Source organism: Miscanthus floridulus, chromosome 8, assembly GCF_019320115.1.
Source record: "Miscanthus floridulus cultivar M001 chromosome 8, ASM1932011v1, whole genome shotgun sequence".
Lineage (NCBI taxonomy): Eukaryota > Viridiplantae > Streptophyta > Magnoliopsida > Poales > Poaceae > Miscanthus > Miscanthus floridulus.
Window position 1 is genome coordinate 12,397,065 of NC_089587.1, and position 16,596 is coordinate 12,413,660.

Here is a 16,596-nt window from a genome sequence, read left to right on the forward strand (position 1 = left end):
TGGTAGTATAATTATTTGAAGTTATACGTGTTGATATTGTTTTTGTTCTTTGTAAACTTATTTTTTGTTCTTATTTTCGTCCTGTTCTGCTGCAGCAGCTTGTCACCACCAGTTTAGTTTATGTCATATCGGACGTTCGGATACTAATTAGGAAGACTAAACATCAGTTAATTATAAACCTAATTACATAGATGGAGACTAATTTACGAAATGAATATATTAAGCCTAATTAATCCATCATTAACACATATTTACTGTAGCATCACATTATCAAATCATGGACTAATTAGGCTTAATAGATTCGTCTCACAAATTAGTCTCAATCTGTGCAGTTAGTTTTGTAATTAATCTATATTTATTATTCCTAATTAGTGTCAAACATCAAATTTGACCGGAACTCAAATTTAGTCCGTGCGATCAAACACCCCGCCAATCTCATCTACTCCATTCGCCCCTACGCTCTCCACATCGCCAGCGCCGCATCAGACGTGAGGCTAATAGTAGATAAGAAAGCAGCGAAAGCTGATGTTGTGAAGGGATGGCCTTGTAATAGTAGGAAGTATGGCTGGTATGGCCACAGTTCTTGTCATGCTGACTGGTATGGGCTTAGTACTAGGTGTACACCTATTGTACTAGATTAGAATTTGTATATAATCAAGTTCAAGGACCAGCTGTATTCTTAGTTCAGTAGTAGCAGCACTCCCGTGCGTGTGTGTGTTCGTGCTCTATGTTCTCTCTTCTGAACTTAATCCAGAAAGAAGGGGCCTGGGAGGCGTGTATGGATTAGATTGTTGATCGGCTATGGCCAGCGTTCAAACGGCCAAGCGCTTTAGGGCATGTTTGGTTCGTCCAGTAGCTATTAAATTTAGTAGCTTTTAGTTACTTTAGTAACTTTTTAACCAAACACTATGACTAAAAGCTACTAAAAAAGCTTTAGTCATCTCTAGTAACTCTGGATTAGATTGTTGATTAGAGTTTAGTAGCTACTAAAGTTTAGTAGCTCGAACCAAACACCCCCTTAGTCACACTCACACATGACTTCACAGGTCGCATCAGGGACGTGGTGTGTGGCAGACTGACCGGCAGCACGAAGCTTTACATTGAACATTGTGCTCTGTACTGTACCGTGAACCTGTTGTTTTGTACCGTGAACCCACCCAGCCAGCCAGTCACAGTGCGAGGACAGCTTACCCCACGAACCCAGCCACGCGTCCCGAGGTAGGCAGTCCGCCTCGCAGCTGCCGGCTGGTGCGCCCACGGCGCCCCCACACAGTTCTGGCATAGTGCATGTGCTTCCTGTAGTCCTTTTGCTCGGTCGCCACACCATCTCTTTCTCTTCTAGCTCGTCATCGAGGCGGCGAGTAGTGCATCCACTATTGCATCGGGTAGAAAAAGATCATTTCCTAAAACGAAATCATTTCCACGAGTAGCTAGCCCATGACGTCCCATTGATTCCAGCGGCCGCTCTCTGCCGCGCCGTGATGGATGGCGCGGCGCAGCCGCGCCAAGATCGGTGGCGCGACAGACCTTGCCACGTTACCGGTCAGCGCCTCGATCGTAGCCACGTCAGCTCTCTCGTCGCGCCATGGCAATAGGCGCGACCAAAAGTGTTAGATTTGAAAATAAAAAACGGCGTTGGATTTAAAATTAATTTTAAAAAAGTGTTAAAATTAAAAAAAAATCGTCTTCGACAGCCATGCCAATTGGCAATTCCCATCAGGCCCATCACCCCAATCGCAATCCCGATCCGCATCGCACAGGCGCTGGCTCGTCTGATGGCAACGTTTGTCCCCAGCCCTAGACGCTAGACGGAGATGAGCTATCCTATCCAGATTTTCCCTTACATTATAATTAGACTGACTCAGGCTTTGGATGATACACTAAAGATGCATTTCTTCTTCTCAACCGACCGTGTAATGTAACCTTCATTGTTCTGTTTCGATGTCTTTAGGGCAGTAATTGACTAATTGTGCAGGATGCAGCCGCTGATCTGAATGGTTTTCTGGCTGCTCTTACCTCCGAAGAGTGTTGCAATGCGCAGCAGCAAGATCAGATCAGATGCTTTCAGCTGGCTTTGGACTGAAGTCTGAAGATGATGATACTCTGCTAATCCTCATTCCTGAATTAGGGGCATACATAAGCATAACGATGTTTTTACGTCTGTGGCTGCGTTTCACTTCAAACTTCTGCAGAGCTCTGCTCATGAAGCACAGGGCACACAATTACACAATCAAAGCAAACAGCCAGGAGCTGCCAATAAACAGAAGCAAAGGTGTATGTAATTTTTCTCTTAATTCCATTGTCTTGAGAATATTACAGCAAGACAAGAAGAGGCCGTGGTCACATACTCACATACATCATGCTGCTACAGATAACACAGCAGGAAGCAGGAAGGTTTGCAAGAACAGGTTCCCCCTCCACGGATTACATGACGATGAGTTATTCACATTATCACAAAAGTAGTATTACCGAATCTTGGCAGTGGTAAAAAAAGAGAGACTAAAGAGGCAGTGGCAAAAAAAAAAAAAAAAAAAAAAAAAAATTAAAATTAAAATTATCAATTTCTATGGAGAGAGATAGCACGATAGCACTTGTTGGGCGGGTACGCATTGCTCCGCCGGATCATCATCAGCCACAGGAAGCGAGCAGCACGATCCTGTAGTACCAGTTCGGGGGAGTGCTCGCGGTTGGTCCGCGGCGGCGGCTAGAGGTGCAGCAGCGTGTCGCAGCGCCAGTCCATCTCGTCGGCCGCCGGGTCCGGCACGTTCAGATCGAACGGCAGCGGGGCCGGCGGCGGCGCGGCGGCCTCGTCGCCGCAGCCCGGGCCCGACGCGCCGTCCTCGCAGAGAACCGACGACGAGGAGCCGCAGTAGCTGCGGCAGTCCTCCTCGGCGGCCGGGGCGGCTGCGGCGCGGAGGATCCCGGCGGGCGCGCCGCCGCCGCTCCAGGACTCGACGGTGCTGCTGTGGCTAGACGTCGCCGCCCCCGCCGCGGCGGCGGGGGCGGTGACGGTTGCGGGGAGCCGCGGGGGCGGCACCGCGGCGGAGACGGAGGCGGAGGGGAAGTTGGTCCGCGCAGCGGCGCCGCGGATGGTCCTGGCGGCGGCGTCGTAGGCGCGGGCCGCGGCCTCGGCCGAGTCGAAGGTGCCGAGCCAGATCGGGGTCTTCCTGGCCGGGTCCCGGATCTCGGCCGCGTACCGCCCCGACGGCCGCCGCCTCACCCCGCGGTACTTCACCTCCGGCCCCCCCGCGTCCCCCGGCGCCGTCGGGACCGGGACTGGGACCGGCGGCGGCCTCGCCCGCCGCATCCCCCCTCGCCTCCTCCACGCGCTCTCCTCCTCCTCTTCCTTCCTCTCTGCCCTGCCCTGCCTGCCTGTCTTCCCGTGCGGCTTGTTGTGCCTTGTCCTCCTCGGCGACTCCGCGTTTGGCTTGGCCCGGCCCCCGAGTGGCCTTTCCTTTCCTTTCCTCCCTCGGCTGCTCCTGCGCCTGTTTGGTCGGCACGGCCCCGCAGAGGCTGACGCGCCGGGCCCGCCACGACCCGGGCGCCGCGTCGGTCCGTTGGGTTGATTTCCCACGACCGCATCAGGCGTCACCACGTCCACGTCCCGGGGGTGGGTCGGCTGCCTCTGCCTGCCGCGCCTGCGCCTCCTCCTCAATCCTCGCCACGGCATCGCATTCGCATCGGCATCGCCCCCGCCGCGTGGTGATGTGCTCGCCTCTCCCGCCAGACCCAGTGGTGTGGCGTGGTTGGGCGCGCCGGATTTTTGCGATGCGACGCTTGCCGGCCTGGCCTGGGTGCGCCCGAGCGTGTCGTGCTGGTAGCCGCGGTGCCACTAGCGCGGGGGCGGCATATTCGCGCAACTGTGCTGCCTGCCTGCCAGTGGCTGTGGACAGTGGACACCATCAGTTTAGTGCAAGCCAACGGGAGCTGAATTGGGATGGCTCCACTTTTTCCACGTGCAAAGCCAAGCCAGTGCGGTAATTAAAGATAAAAATACTCACCGTTTACCTATCTAACATTAACATCCATGCTCTTTGACCGTTTCGGAATGCGTGGAATCCATAGGGAAGACCCAGCTCATCTAGTAGGATTTCTGAAAAACAATGGGCTAGTTTGGCCGGTCACATTTTCACCTTATTTCGGCTGGTTTCGGTTGATTCAATAATGTTATGTAAGCCCTTGTTTAGTTTGCGAAATTTGAAATTTGGGGCTACTGTAGCACCTTCGTTTTTATTTGGCAAATAGTGTCCAAACATTGACTAATTAGGCTTAAAACGTTCGTCTCGCAATTTCCCACCAAACTGTGCAATTAGTTTTTCTTTTCGTCTACATTTAATGCTCCATGCACGGGCCGCAAATATTCGATGTGACAGGTACTGTAGCAACTTTTTGAACTTTAGGGTCCAACTAAACCAGGGCTAAGAGAGAATAAGCTGAAACAAGGTGATATATTTAGAGGATCTATAGGCAGAGGCCACCAAGGGAGACGGACGACAACCGGTCCCACTTCACGGGCGAGCCCATTATCATGTGTGTGGAGTCAGCCAGACACCGTCCATCCAGGTCCAAACGATTTGCCCCGCACTCGTACGCAAAACGCGGCTAGCTGGGACGCCACAGGGCAGGGCAGGGCAGGCAGCGGTGCGGCGCTGGTGCGTCACGCATCGTGTGCGGCCCAGGACCAGCAACATCACATGGTCGCAAGTTATCATTGCACACCGTATCGCTTTGCCGCCTGCAACTCTTTATCTCATCACGAAGGGAAAATGTATCACAGCGAAACGGTAACGCTACCACAACTCCTTCGCGTGCCGGCGTGCGGCAACCACGACAGAGCACTGACGCTGAAACTAACAGGCAACGCGCTGTGGCTCTCTGATCTGAATCCTCATGCACCCTCTCGGTTTTTGGTACAGCTGCGGACAGCCAGTGAGTAGTGACCCGTGATTGTCTACATCTCCCAGGACGTCCCTCCGCCATCATCAGACGTGACAGCTAAGGTAATCTTACAACCGACGAGAGGCAGGTCAGGTCAGGTCAGTTCACTCGTACGGGTTCCTGAAGTTCTTGAGGAGCTCCGGGATGTCGTGAGCGAGCATGTCGTCCACCGCCTGAACCATCTTGGGCTTCAGCTTCTCGAACTTGTCGATGCTGTATCCACCCAGCACCTGTTTGAAGTGCTCGACGTCGGGGAAGTCTCCGGCGGGGAGATGGTATTCCCTCTGCACCTGTTCCACCGGATCACGAGTATCAGTCACGTAGAGGGATGTTGGGCAAAAGAAAGCGGAAAAATGACAGTAACTTTGGATTTAGATGCCAGCAAATTAAGGTTAGTCGTAAATCTTCTGTTGAAATTAGACCCAGACATAAACATTCGGGCAATCAAGTTCTCTGTAATTACCTTTGTGAACTCCTCCTCTAAGTTGTCTATGAGTCGCTGTTGAGCCTTAGCTTTTCCCATCATTGCAGGCATCTCCTTCTTCAGATGACCAATTATGTAAGCATGGATCTTGGCAGCTCGAGCACGCTTAACAAACTCATTGACCTGGAAGAAATGGTGCTGTTCATTTCCAAATTCCAGTACAGAAAGGAGGAGTTCTGACAAATGACTCAACAACATTTCAACTTACCCGTCGATCACAGGCCTTTTTAGGAATGTCTTTCAGGTCACAGAGGAGGTCATCTTGCTCCCTCTCAAACAAGTCTTTTCCAATTGGTCCAACAGCTGAATCATTCACTGGCTTATCGTTAAAGGACCTGTAAATATTAGCGGCAAAGTGTCAATCCAGTTAATGAAAAAATAGAAAGAAAAAAACCAACTGCTAACAGTTGTAAAGACTCAGCTACAACCCAATACAAAATTGAACCTCCATCAATATGCATTTTTTTAACTTATTGTACAAGACTTGTAAGTTGTAACACCTCCATTGCTTAAAAGTTATAGAGGAGTAAGGTAACAAATAACAGGCATAAGAAATTACCCGATATACACACGCACAACCTCAGGAGTATTTAGCACTTTCCCAAGAGACCACATCAATGCACCGTACACTCTCATAAGCTGTAGCATAGAAGGGAAAAGTTATTCATCATACTAGACATTTTTTAACAAACAAAATAAAGCATACGCATAACAGGACATACAAATTGATTGCAAGAAAAAACTGTACCTGCTGTGTGTCAACTTGGTCGGCCTTGTTCAACACTACACGTATTTTGTCATCATGCCCACGTAAGGATGAAATGACACGTTTGAACTCATCACTTATATCAAGCTTGTGAGGGTCAAACAGAAGAAGAATAAGGTCACACTTAGCAGCAAACCATGAGGTTACACCAGTGAAATCATAGCTACGTTGGGTCCGTTGCTTTTCTCCAGAGAGAACACCAGGAGTGTCCACAAAGGTGATATGCTCTAGCAGCTTCAAGAAACAAAGGAGGATTCAGTTTCTAAATGAATGCACTCTACATGTACCTGTATCAAACTAAAGCTTACCGGATGTGGCATCTGAGAGCATTCAAACTTTGACAGAAATGCTCCCCCAAATGTTGTAAGACCAGTGAATGGCATGTCGGCTTGAACAGCAATAGTATTGCCAGGAATGGTCCTTCCATCAGATCCTGACTGAAGTGAAAACAAAATTAATTTGAGGGACAATTAGAAAAAAAGTAATGTATACACTGACAGGGCCAGCCAGCAGGTAATGCAAACTGATAAGATTTGTAAAAGGTCAGCAACAAAGTTTCGTTTTGAATTGAACAACTTAAATGAATGAAGAAATATCCCATGGGCATGCAGTATGGTTTAAAGGAAGCTTTAAAGGGTTCAAAAAATAACACAACAATGATTCTATTTTTTCAATATTAAAGTTTTATTTTCAGCAATCAACAGTTCATGATAATGGCTAGCCATATTGCATAGGAACAATAGAAGTTGTTGCAATGATATAATAATAGCAAAGACGAACTACATTGGTTTAGCCAATATAAGGAAAACATTCTCAGTACACAGCTACAGTATTGACCATCAGTCAGACCCCATATCCATTTTGTATGCAGATACAATATTCATGCCAACAGTTACCATGACAACTACGAATCTATCAGTGGTTGGCTCTGGTCCGACATGAGCTCCTGAAATCGAAACGGATAAAAAAATCAAATTTTAATGCAATCAGAGGCAATTGAAAACAAAATGGCCAGTAAGGCTGATACTCAAATCTGTTTGATAAGATGAAGCATCAAACCTGGGTAGCTTGTCTTCAGCAGATGCTTAATGAACGTTGTTTTCCCTGTTGAATACTGACCCAAGAGCATAACCATTGGCTTTGCATCAAAATCACTGTTTGTCTGGAAAATGATAGAAGCAATGAAGTGACATGTAAATAATGACAGAAGAGCACGATGAGCATCAAAGTACTTTAGAACAATAAGACCGATACTTCAAACAAAACAAAACTGTGAATGGAATTATTTACCAACAATGGGGAAGCAAAATCATTGTATCTGTAGGCGACTTCCAATGGCTTCAGTTTTTCGACATATAGTCTTTTCAAGCCATCAATTACAGAGGTAACAGCAGTCAGAGGCATCTGCACCTGCAGAATGCCAGATTAAACGCAAAATCAGTCAATTGCTAAACCACAATGCTCCACATACCAGGCAAAATGGTTTGTGATGTAATGAAAAGCATATTGAAAGCAGCAGCCATAGAGTTTGAACGAGATTTGAAATTCAACATGGTAATCTAATACCTTCTGTGCTGCTTTTGAACCAAACCAGTGATATATGGAAGGTGCTTGGACCTGAGTGGTACCTGAAGAGCAGATATAGCCATATAGGTATGTGATGTCAAAGATGATTCAGCCACATGAGTATAACTAGGGTTAAACATATTGGTTACCATTGTCATCTGGGTGAACTCTCTTCACAACAGCCTTGGATCTCTGGAAAGAAACAGTCCATCATAACATCGCAACAATCCATCATAGTATCATATTGAAAGGGGCAAATTCATTGAATGACACAGAATCTGAAGATTTCAGACTTACAGCCAGTAGCTCATCGACACCTTCCATCACAGGCGGATCCAAGGCGCTCAGGTCTGCACGAACCACCGTAAACAATCGAGTTTAAACATCCACGTCCAGATGAACTCACAGAAGGGGCAAAGGAAGGTCAAGTTCAGTTCACAGCCAACTACCTTCACGTTTCAGACTGTCCTGTGTGATCTCGTTCCCTGCTTGGGCCAGAGACACGAGCTGCAGTTTGCATATCGATCGTGTTAGACCATCAGTCCACAAACCAGCAGCACAACCTCACCATTCATCGTCAGATGCACACGCTATGACTAATGGATGTGAGGGGACGAACCTGCATTGCTGTGACGAACTCGGCGAATCCGAGGTACCCCTGCCGCTTGGAATCCGCGATCGCCCATACCTTAGCACGCAAATCCCCAAACAGGGAAATATCAGTAGCCATTCCTCAACGATAATCCTAGACGATATCACCAAGGCCAGGAGAGGAGCAGGAGGAGACCAGCGGCCCCGTGCTCACCTGCTTGAGATCGGCGCGTGAGAGCGCGGACATGCCGAAGAAGCTAGTGGCGTCGGCGCCCGTGACGCGGCCATCGCCATCTGCAACAGAGACCCCACGTCGGAGCAGTAAGCATCAGACCTCCGCGGATTTTTTAGGGCGGCCTGGGAGCTGAGGGGCAGGAGCGCCTTACCTGGGTCGGCGAGGGCGAACCACTCGGCGTAGATCCTCTGGTGCTCCTTGGAGCAGGCCACGCCAGCAGCCGCTCGCGCGATCTCCATCTCCGTCCCCTCTCGCCGCCCCGCCCAGGTCCTAGGCCGCCGCCGCCGCCGCAGAGAGGAGCAGGAGCAACTGCAGCAGCACAGATGAGACAGGAGGAGCCTGACGGGCCGCCTCGCACTCGCTTCGGCTTTCCCTCTCGTTTGCGTTGGACGGGGTGGCATTTTGAAACAGAGGACCCCACTTCACGGAGACGCTCCCCCGTGATTTCTTTTATTTTTTATTTAAAAAATATGGCTGGACGCTCCCCGATGCCCATGGCCTGATGATGACCTGATAGGCAAATAGGGATGGCATTTGGGAGGACCTGAATTCAAACTTGAAAAATCTCAAACGAAAAGAGAGGAAAAGACATGGGCCTGATATCTGGTCCAGATGGGCCGACAGACCATGGATCATTCAGGTATGGGCCCACCGGCCCGGCACCAGTCAGACTCGAGAGACTACCAGTCTACTAGTACCAGCTACCAGGGTGTTGTGGGCTTGTGGCGCAGCGGCAGACGGACGCCAGGATCTCCGTTAAAAAACCTCGGCCGAAACCTCAAAACCCTACTCCCGTCTCCTCTCAGATCTCTTCCCCTCCCTCACACTTCAAGCCCTAGCTCCGCCGAGCCCCCAACCATGGCGTCGATGATGGTAAGCGCCGCCTCCACGGAGCCCTAATCCGCAATCCGCTCTTGCCTCCACCCTCGCACGCAAGCTCCGATTCGCTGATCCTGATGGCCGTGCTGACGCTTTCGTTTGTGTTCCGCAGCAACCGCAGATCATCCTGCTCAAGGAGGGTACGGACACGTCGCAGGGGCGCGCGCAGGTGGTGAGCAACATCAACGCGTGCACGGCGGTGGGCGACACCGTGCGGACCACGCTGGGGCCCCGGGGGATGGACAAGCTCATCCACGACGACAAGGGCGGAGTCACCATCTCCAACGACGGCGCCACCATCATGCGCCTCCTCGACATCGTGCACCCCGCCGCCAAGATCCTTGTCGACATCGCCAAGTCACAGGACTCCGAGGTATCCATCTAGATAAAAATCTTTACCTGGAGCTGTGGAAACCTGCCTCATTGCGATCTATTAGATGCATTACTTTTGTTATGGTACTTGCCAGTTGCCACTGTGGGCAGACAGTTAACAAAATAAGAACCCTTATCAATTAATCCTAAACCATTTCGTGACATTTAATCTTTGTGAAGTAGGATCGGTTTGTTAAGGTGTGATAGGCACACGATTTTGGTGGAATGGCTCATAAATTCATAGTTTAGTCATGGATGGGCTGTGTGGTTGAGGCATAAGCCAAGGAATTGCAATTTGAACAGCGGGAATGATGACAGGCCTAATCCATTGCTATCCAACCCACTGATCTCTTCTGTTTGGACTAAGATATGTCGTGTTGTCCACAGGCATTTGGCTCAATGAAATGGTGTCTTAGAGCTTTTGTACCATGTCATGTTGTTGTATTTTTTATTTTCTTATTTGTTTCATTTTTTTTTCTTTTCTCTGTCGTTTAAGAGCTTCCTCGCTTCATTTTGAGTCATACAATCCTACGTTAAGCGGATGAATTTGGCATTCACAGAAGTTTCTTATTTTCTGTTTTAGTCTTGCTTGCAGTTTTTATTTGCAAGTATCAACATTTATGTATCACAACAGTTGAGTCTGCATCTAGTTCTGTGTTCCTGTTATAAAGCAATGATGCTGTATAATTGACTTGCAGCTTTGGCTTCCATTATTTTTTGCTGGATTTATGTTTGTTGGACTATGGAGCTTGGACATGCATGTTAAGCTCAACCTTAAATTTCTTATTTACTCAGGTTGGTGATGGGACAACTACTGTGGTGCTTCTAGCTGCAGAATTCTTAAAGGAAGCAAAACCTTATATTGAGGATGGGGTGCACCCCCACAGTCTAATTCGCAGTTATAGAACTGCAGGCAATATGGTCTGTAACTACCATCTTTTTTAACAGCCAACCTTTTGATTCTCTGCAACTATTTTCCAAATTTGATTATTCATTAACATGAATTTCTGTCAGGCAATCCAAAGGGTTAAAGAGCTGGCAGTTAGCATAGAAGGAAAAAGCCTTGAAGAGAAGAAAACATTGCTAGCCAAGTGTGCTGCTACAACACTCTCTTCAAAACTTATAGGCGGTGAAAAAGAATTCTTTGCTTCTATGGTTGTGGATGCTGTCCTTGCCATTGGCAATGATGACAGGCTTAATCTTATCGGGATTAAGAAGGTGATATTGCAATGTTCTCTTGCAAGATGTTCTGGGTTGAAAAGTCTTAAGATATTAGCTCTTGATATCATTCTGACTTCGGAACTGATATATTAAGGATTGGCTACTGGGCAACCAAGTAAACAATTATTTTCATCTAGAAGGGTTGTACTGTTCTATTTGTTTTAATATGTAGAAGGGACATACTTGGGATTCCATTTTTGCTTTGCCTAAAGAAAACAAGCTAGTCATTTAGTTATCAATTTTGTTCCACGAGGTTCTCAGGGTTGGTTTTATTATACAGAATGTAAGGAATTCATTTAAGGGGAAAAAACTATGTTAGGATATATGTTACAAATTTACTGATGAACCAAGCACCGATTCCACTACTTTCTAATAGCTATGATGTTTTTTGATGCTTTATTTTGCCTTTGATTACAGGCTACATAGTAGGTATGCCACGTAATATAGTATTCATTTGATTTTTCACTATAAGACATTAATGCCTGATATTTTGATGTATCTTAGGTTCCTGGAGGTACCATGAGAGATTCTTTTCTGGTGAATGGTGTTGCGTTCAAGAAGACATTTTCGTATGCTGGATTTGAGCAACAGCCAAAGAAGTTCCTGAATCCGAAGATTCTTTTGTTAAACATTGAACTAGAATTGAAATCTGAGAAGGAAAATGCAGAGATCAGGTATCCATACCGATTCACTCAAACCCCACCTGCTACAGAACAGAATGTGTGCTCCATTCTTTATTTTGTGTTGCTCTATATGCTTTTCAATGTTTGCTTATGCTGGCTCTATTTCCAACATACCTGTAGATTATCTGACCCTCTGCAATACCAATCAATTGTTGATGCTGAATGGAACATTATTTATGACAAACTGGATAAATGTGTGAAAAGTGGAGCAAAGATAGTTCTGTCTCGGCTAGCTATTGGTGATCTTGCAACACAGGTAGCCTGATGTTTTCATTTAACCAAATAAACCTTCTGCTTTTCTGTAATGCATACTTCTGCAGCCTGTCTCAGATAATTTGGGTCTGTACAGTATTTCGCAGATCGAGACATTTTCTGCGCCGGCCGTGTCACAGAAGAAGATTTGCAACGTGTTGCTGCAGCAACTGGTGGAACTGTTCAAACTTCTGTAAATAATATCATCGATGAGGTAAGCATGACATTTTTTATTTGCTTGTGAGCTGTTGAATTGTCTGTTTTTGATGGATTGTTGACTGGAAATTTAGGGTTAATGTCAGCTACCTAGTGCTGAGTGCGAGCTGATTCCTTTCTTTTTTTTTTCTTTTGTAAAGGTACTTGGTTCCTGTGAGGTATTCGAGGAAAAGCAAGTGGGCAATGAAAGGTTCAACATATTTAGTGGCTGCCCTTCTGGTCAGACAGCGACTATTGTGCTCCGTGGTGGTACAGACCAGGTCTTCTATTGAATATTGATACACTTCTGTTAGCCATAATCTGTTTTTAACATGTTATGAATGTCCTTACATTTCTTTGATTCTGTGCTAGTTCATTGAGGAAGCTGAACGGAGTCTCCATGATGCCATCATGATTGTGAGGAGAGCACTTAAGAACTCGACAGTTGTGCCGGGTGGTGGTGCTATTGATGTATGTCTGGTGGTCACCTTGTCAACATGGATGATTCAGCAGTTCATAGAATTTTATGCTGATTTTTTATGTTTTGTGTAGATGGAAATAAGCAAGTATCTCAGGCAGCATGCGCGGACAATTGCTGGGAAGTCCCAGTTCTTTGTAAATTCGTTTGCTAAAGCCCTCGAGGTACAATATTCCTGGTCCATACTTTTCCTTACTAGATTCAGGATTGTGCTTTTATTTATGCACTGCACTCAAAGCTTTCCACTAACTTCTTAAGGATACAATAAATGTGCGGCTGCTGGTTTTAAGTTGCATTTAGTGTTCTGTCAAAAAGGGCTATATTGTTGATCGACCATTTGATTCTGATCACTTACATGTGTTACGTCTTATATGTGCAACATTGTGTCCACTCATTTAGTCATTTTCAATAAAATCATCCTGCAGGTTATTCCACGTCAACTTTGTGATAATGCTGGATTTGACGCTACTGATGCTCTCAATAAGCTCAGGCAGAAACACGCATCTGGTTGGTTTCCTTAAGTTTTATTTTGAATTTAGTCTACAATTTTATTCATGACAGTACAGTTGTGAAGCGGAAAGCTATCTATTTTACTGATGCGTGATGCATGGTTAATTTGTTCAGGTGAAGGTGCTAATTATGGTGTAGACATAAACACTGGCGGAATTGCTGATTCCTTTGCGAACTTTGTGTGGGAACCTGCTGTTGTAAAGGTAATTTCGCATTTGGTTTCATTCATTTGCTTTTGGGTATCCATGTATCTTAAGTTCACAAGTTCACATGCTGATGTCTTGAGAACTTTTTTGTTCAGATCAATGCTATAAATGCTGCAACCGAAGCTTCCTGCCTTATTCTTAGTGTTGACGAAACAGTGAAAAACCCAAAGGTAAGGAGGCATGCAAACGACTAGGGTCCATTATAGTAAAAAACAATGCCTTTACTCTTCTTTCGTTTCATGAGTGGAGTTGAGACTCCCGTGGCAAATCCGCTTCCCTCCATAATGATATATTGTTTGGCCATCTCTTATGTCCTATTTAGTCCAATCTATCCCCTCTGCTGGAAAGTTCCGAGTCACTAAACAAAAAATGATTATAGAAATAGTGTAGTAGATTTCGGTACTTGAAAGAACATTTCTTTCTTTCTTTTTGTTCTTTTGCATCTTTAGAGATTGGTTTGACTGCCAAGGAGGCAATGACTCCACTTTGCCACTTCAAATTGCACATGTTCAAACCATAGGTCCATGAAAGCCCATAGCATTTCTCCTAAATTAAGGCTTTGCGACTTTGAATTTAGACGGTCACTAAGTTGTTAATAGATATTTTGGATGTTCCTTGCAAACAATTTGTTTTGTTTAAAGCAATTGATTCGTCACATGAACTAATTGCCATATTTCCTTTCCTCAAATTGTGGGATACTCTAGTCGGAGAGCGCACAAGGTGAGGCTGCAGCTGGTGCAATGGCTGGTCGTGGTGGAGGGGCAATGCGAGGACGTGGTGGCCGGGGCATGCGCAGGCGATGAACTGAGCCACGTTGATCCTGTAACATTATGTTTTGATCGCCTTTGTGGGTCAGATTATTTTTGCCTGTTCGCGCGGTGCTGTTGTGTCGTACTGCACATGTAATGTGAGTTTATGGACACGCACTTATTATTGTGTGCTTTCGGTTGGGAAGCAGTAGCAGACTTTTTGTTTCAGCGGAGATACACCAGACGTTTATCCATGTAGCTTTCCTGTTGTGATATAGTAGTAGACCTGAGCCTTTGGTTACAAATTGTTTGGCCCATATCTTAGTTTATTGGCATCAGTTTTTTGAATGATCGTTTGTGATCCTCGTGCGCTCAAGCGTAAAGACATTAGACAGGTGCTAGTACCCTTGGGCCTGAGATGCTATTTGCTCACACTGAGTGGCTCGAGCAAAATTTTCAGGAATGGGCGTGTTGTACAGGGCTAATAACGCCAATTCTCTGCGACTAAGGGCATATCTGTGTGTTGTAGAGTTGTGCGCACCTCATCAAGCTCCGAAATTGCCTGCGACGACATTCTTGGGACCTAAAGGGAAGCATCATCAACACCAATCTGCTTGATCTGTGCAACTGACATGGTAGGACACAGTGACTGAGGAGGACAGGGTAGCGATCGGCAAGGGGCTCCTCGGACGCCCAAGCATCATATACCTCGATCAATAAAGAACCAAACAAATGACACTAAATCAAACAATTTAGCTCCAAGAATAACTCAAACCAGGGTGTCACTCACAGCAGCAATAAGACTCAATGTACATGATACCCACGTCATATAGACCGGCCCCGTTCGCTTGGCTGAAATTGGCTGAAAAAACAAGCCAAAGCTGAATTGTTGTGAGAGAAAAACACCGTTCCGGCTGAAAAAAAGAAGCCGAACAAGCCGGCTTTTAAGGTAAGCCGGGTATATAAAAATTCATTTGCTAAATTTAGCCCACATTCGCAACCAATTAAATGGCACACCTACAGTAAAGGTATTGGTTCGATCAGTATTTTAAGAATATATATGCCCTTTACACAATTTAGGGACTTATACTACTCCATCCGTCATAAATTAGAAGTTATTCTAGCTTTCTTAAAGAGTCAAAGCATATCAAATTTAACTAAATTTATATAATAAAATAATAACATTTATGATACTAAATAAGTATCATTAGATTCTTTATTAATTATATTTTCATAGTATACATATTTGATGTCATCTTTTTTGCAGTTTTTTTTTTGTTTTATTGTGCCGTTCATTAGTTACTGAACCCTAAAGCCCATTCCAGTCCAGGCTCCAGGCCAATCGCTAGCTCTAGTTTTTGCCGGCCGCCACCACCCACGCACTGGCATGGCGCAGCGCGCACGACGCACCACACGAGCTGACCAGCGCACGGCCACAGTGGCCGCACAGCCGCCGGCGGCCGGCTACCCACTCTAGCAAGATTGCGAGACTGTGACGACATCGAATGCGGCGGCGTACGGCGGCCTCGGGCGCTTCCTGCGGCGTCGAGAAGCTGCGGACGGGGTTCGCCATTCGTGGGCTCGGCGTCCGGGGATCCGGGCAGCCAGCGACCGTGAGCGACGCGACCTGACTTCACCTGAGGTATGTTCTTCCCCGCACGTTCCATCCTCATTTGGGACCCGACGTTCCTGCTTGTGGTTGCGAGTCACGTTCCATCGTCTATCGGGACGGCGTCCCGCCATGTTCCCGCGAATCGGAACGAAGTGGGCACGTTCCCGTTCCCCGGCTGCTAAGCGCCCATCGCCTTCCCGATCCCGACCTCCCGTGCCAGCCAGCAAGGGCGGCGGCGGCCTACTGCCTGCCTGCCTGCTTGGTACGGGATATTCTTTCTTTATACTTATATAAAGCAACATGTCAACGCTCGACGAAGTCGTCGTCCTCTTCGGCTGACTCGTAGCAACTGTTGCCTCCATATAAGCACCATGTCTATACGGCCGGGTTGCCTATCTAATAAAGGCTTGCTGTCTGCAAACATTATACAATCACCATGGTGGTGCTCCTCATAAAGCCTCTCTTGAGCATGCTCGCATTCTTCCTCATTTGCCTTGCCACATTCGTGGCACAGACCTCACTGGCAGCTCATGGAGCAATCGCCGACTCCGACCAGCTCGCGCTCATGTCATTCAAGTCACTCGTGAGGAGTGACCCGTCGCGAGCCCTAGCTTCGTGGGGCAACATGTCCATTCCCATGTGCCGGTGGCGCGGCGTGGCGTGCGGCTTGAGGGGACATCGCCGGGGCCATGTGGTGGCTCTGTACCTCCCAGAGCTCAACCTGACTGGCACCATCACCCCTGCGCTGGGAAACCTCACTTTACCTGAGGCGACTCAATCTTTCATCGAATGGCTTCCAAGGGATCCTGCCTCCAGAGCTCGGTAACATCCATGACCTCAATGTGCTGAACCTAGGTGC

The 16,596-nt window shown here is 47.0% G+C and overlaps 3 protein-coding genes across 3 annotated transcripts; 1 reads left to right on the forward strand and 2 right to left on the reverse strand.

The window, feature by feature from the left end:
* Positions 1–2,271: 2,271 nt before the first annotated feature.
* On the reverse strand, positions 2,272–3,703 carry LOC136471115 (ethylene-responsive transcription factor 3-like). The gene has a single exon (XM_066468842.1). The coding sequence runs from the start codon at positions 3,668–3,670 to the stop codon at positions 2,705–2,707; it is 966 nt and encodes a 321-aa protein (XP_066324939.1). The 5' UTR covers positions 3,671–3,703; the 3' UTR covers positions 2,272–2,704.
* Positions 3,704–4,725: 1,022 nt separating this feature from the next.
* Positions 4,726–9,011, reverse strand: LOC136475741 (EH domain-containing protein 1-like). Its single transcript, XM_066473328.1, has 16 exons — positions 8,732–9,011; positions 8,560–8,639; positions 8,374–8,442; positions 8,204–8,261; positions 8,052–8,104; positions 7,904–7,946; positions 7,755–7,816; positions 7,479–7,598; positions 7,248–7,350; positions 7,085–7,134; positions 6,497–6,625; positions 6,171–6,422; positions 5,982–6,061; positions 5,631–5,757; positions 5,402–5,545; positions 4,726–5,228 (listed from the first exon to the last, which is right to left on the reverse strand). Exons 1-16 carry the CDS (start codon positions 8,979–8,981, stop codon positions 5,043–5,045), a joined length of 1,806 nt encoding a protein of 601 aa, XP_066329425.1. The 5' UTR covers positions 8,982–9,011; the 3' UTR covers positions 4,726–5,042.
* A 284-nt stretch (positions 9,012–9,295) lies between these two features.
* On the forward strand, positions 9,296–14,430 carry LOC136475740 (T-complex protein 1 subunit eta-like). The gene is made up of 14 exons (XM_066473327.1): positions 9,296–9,453; positions 9,572–9,832; positions 10,627–10,752; positions 10,846–11,049; positions 11,557–11,726; positions 11,856–11,991; positions 12,085–12,201; positions 12,344–12,463; positions 12,555–12,653; positions 12,735–12,824; positions 13,086–13,167; positions 13,285–13,373; positions 13,472–13,546; positions 14,081–14,430. Exons 1-14 carry the CDS (start codon positions 9,439–9,441, stop codon positions 14,177–14,179), a joined length of 1,683 nt encoding a protein of 560 aa, XP_066329424.1. The 5' UTR covers positions 9,296–9,438; the 3' UTR covers positions 14,180–14,430.
* Positions 14,431–16,596: the final 2,166 nt, after the last annotated feature.

What these genes read in the sequence shown, in the direction of transcription:
- LOC136471115 (XM_066468842.1), bottom strand. Translation starts at nt 3,670, where the DNA reads ATGCCGTGGCGAGGATTGAGGAGGAGGCGCAGGCGCGGCAGGCAGAGG.
- LOC136475741 (XM_066473328.1), bottom strand. Translation starts at nt 8,981, where the DNA reads ATGCCACCCCGTCCAACGCAAACGAGAGGGAAAGCCGAAGCGAGTGCG. An exon ending in CACGCGCCGATCTCAAGCAG is followed by an intron (nt 8,443 to 8,559) that starts GTGAGCACGGGG and finishes TTGCGTGCTAAG; the next exon opens with GTATGGGCGATCGCGGATTC. An exon ending in GTGTCGATGAGCTACTGGCT is followed by an intron (nt 7,947 to 8,051) that starts GTAAGTCTGAAA and finishes GTTTCTTTCCAG; the next exon opens with AGATCCAAGGCTGTTGTGAA.
- LOC136475740 (XM_066473327.1), top strand. An exon ending in CAGGCAGAAACACGCATCTG is followed by an intron (nt 13,168 to 13,284) that starts GTTGGTTTCCTT and finishes TAATTTGTTCAG; the next exon opens with GTGAAGGTGCTAATTATGGT. An exon ending in AAACAGTGAAAAACCCAAAG is followed by an intron (nt 13,547 to 14,080) that starts GTAAGGAGGCAT and finishes GGGATACTCTAG; the next exon opens with TCGGAGAGCGCACAAGGTGA.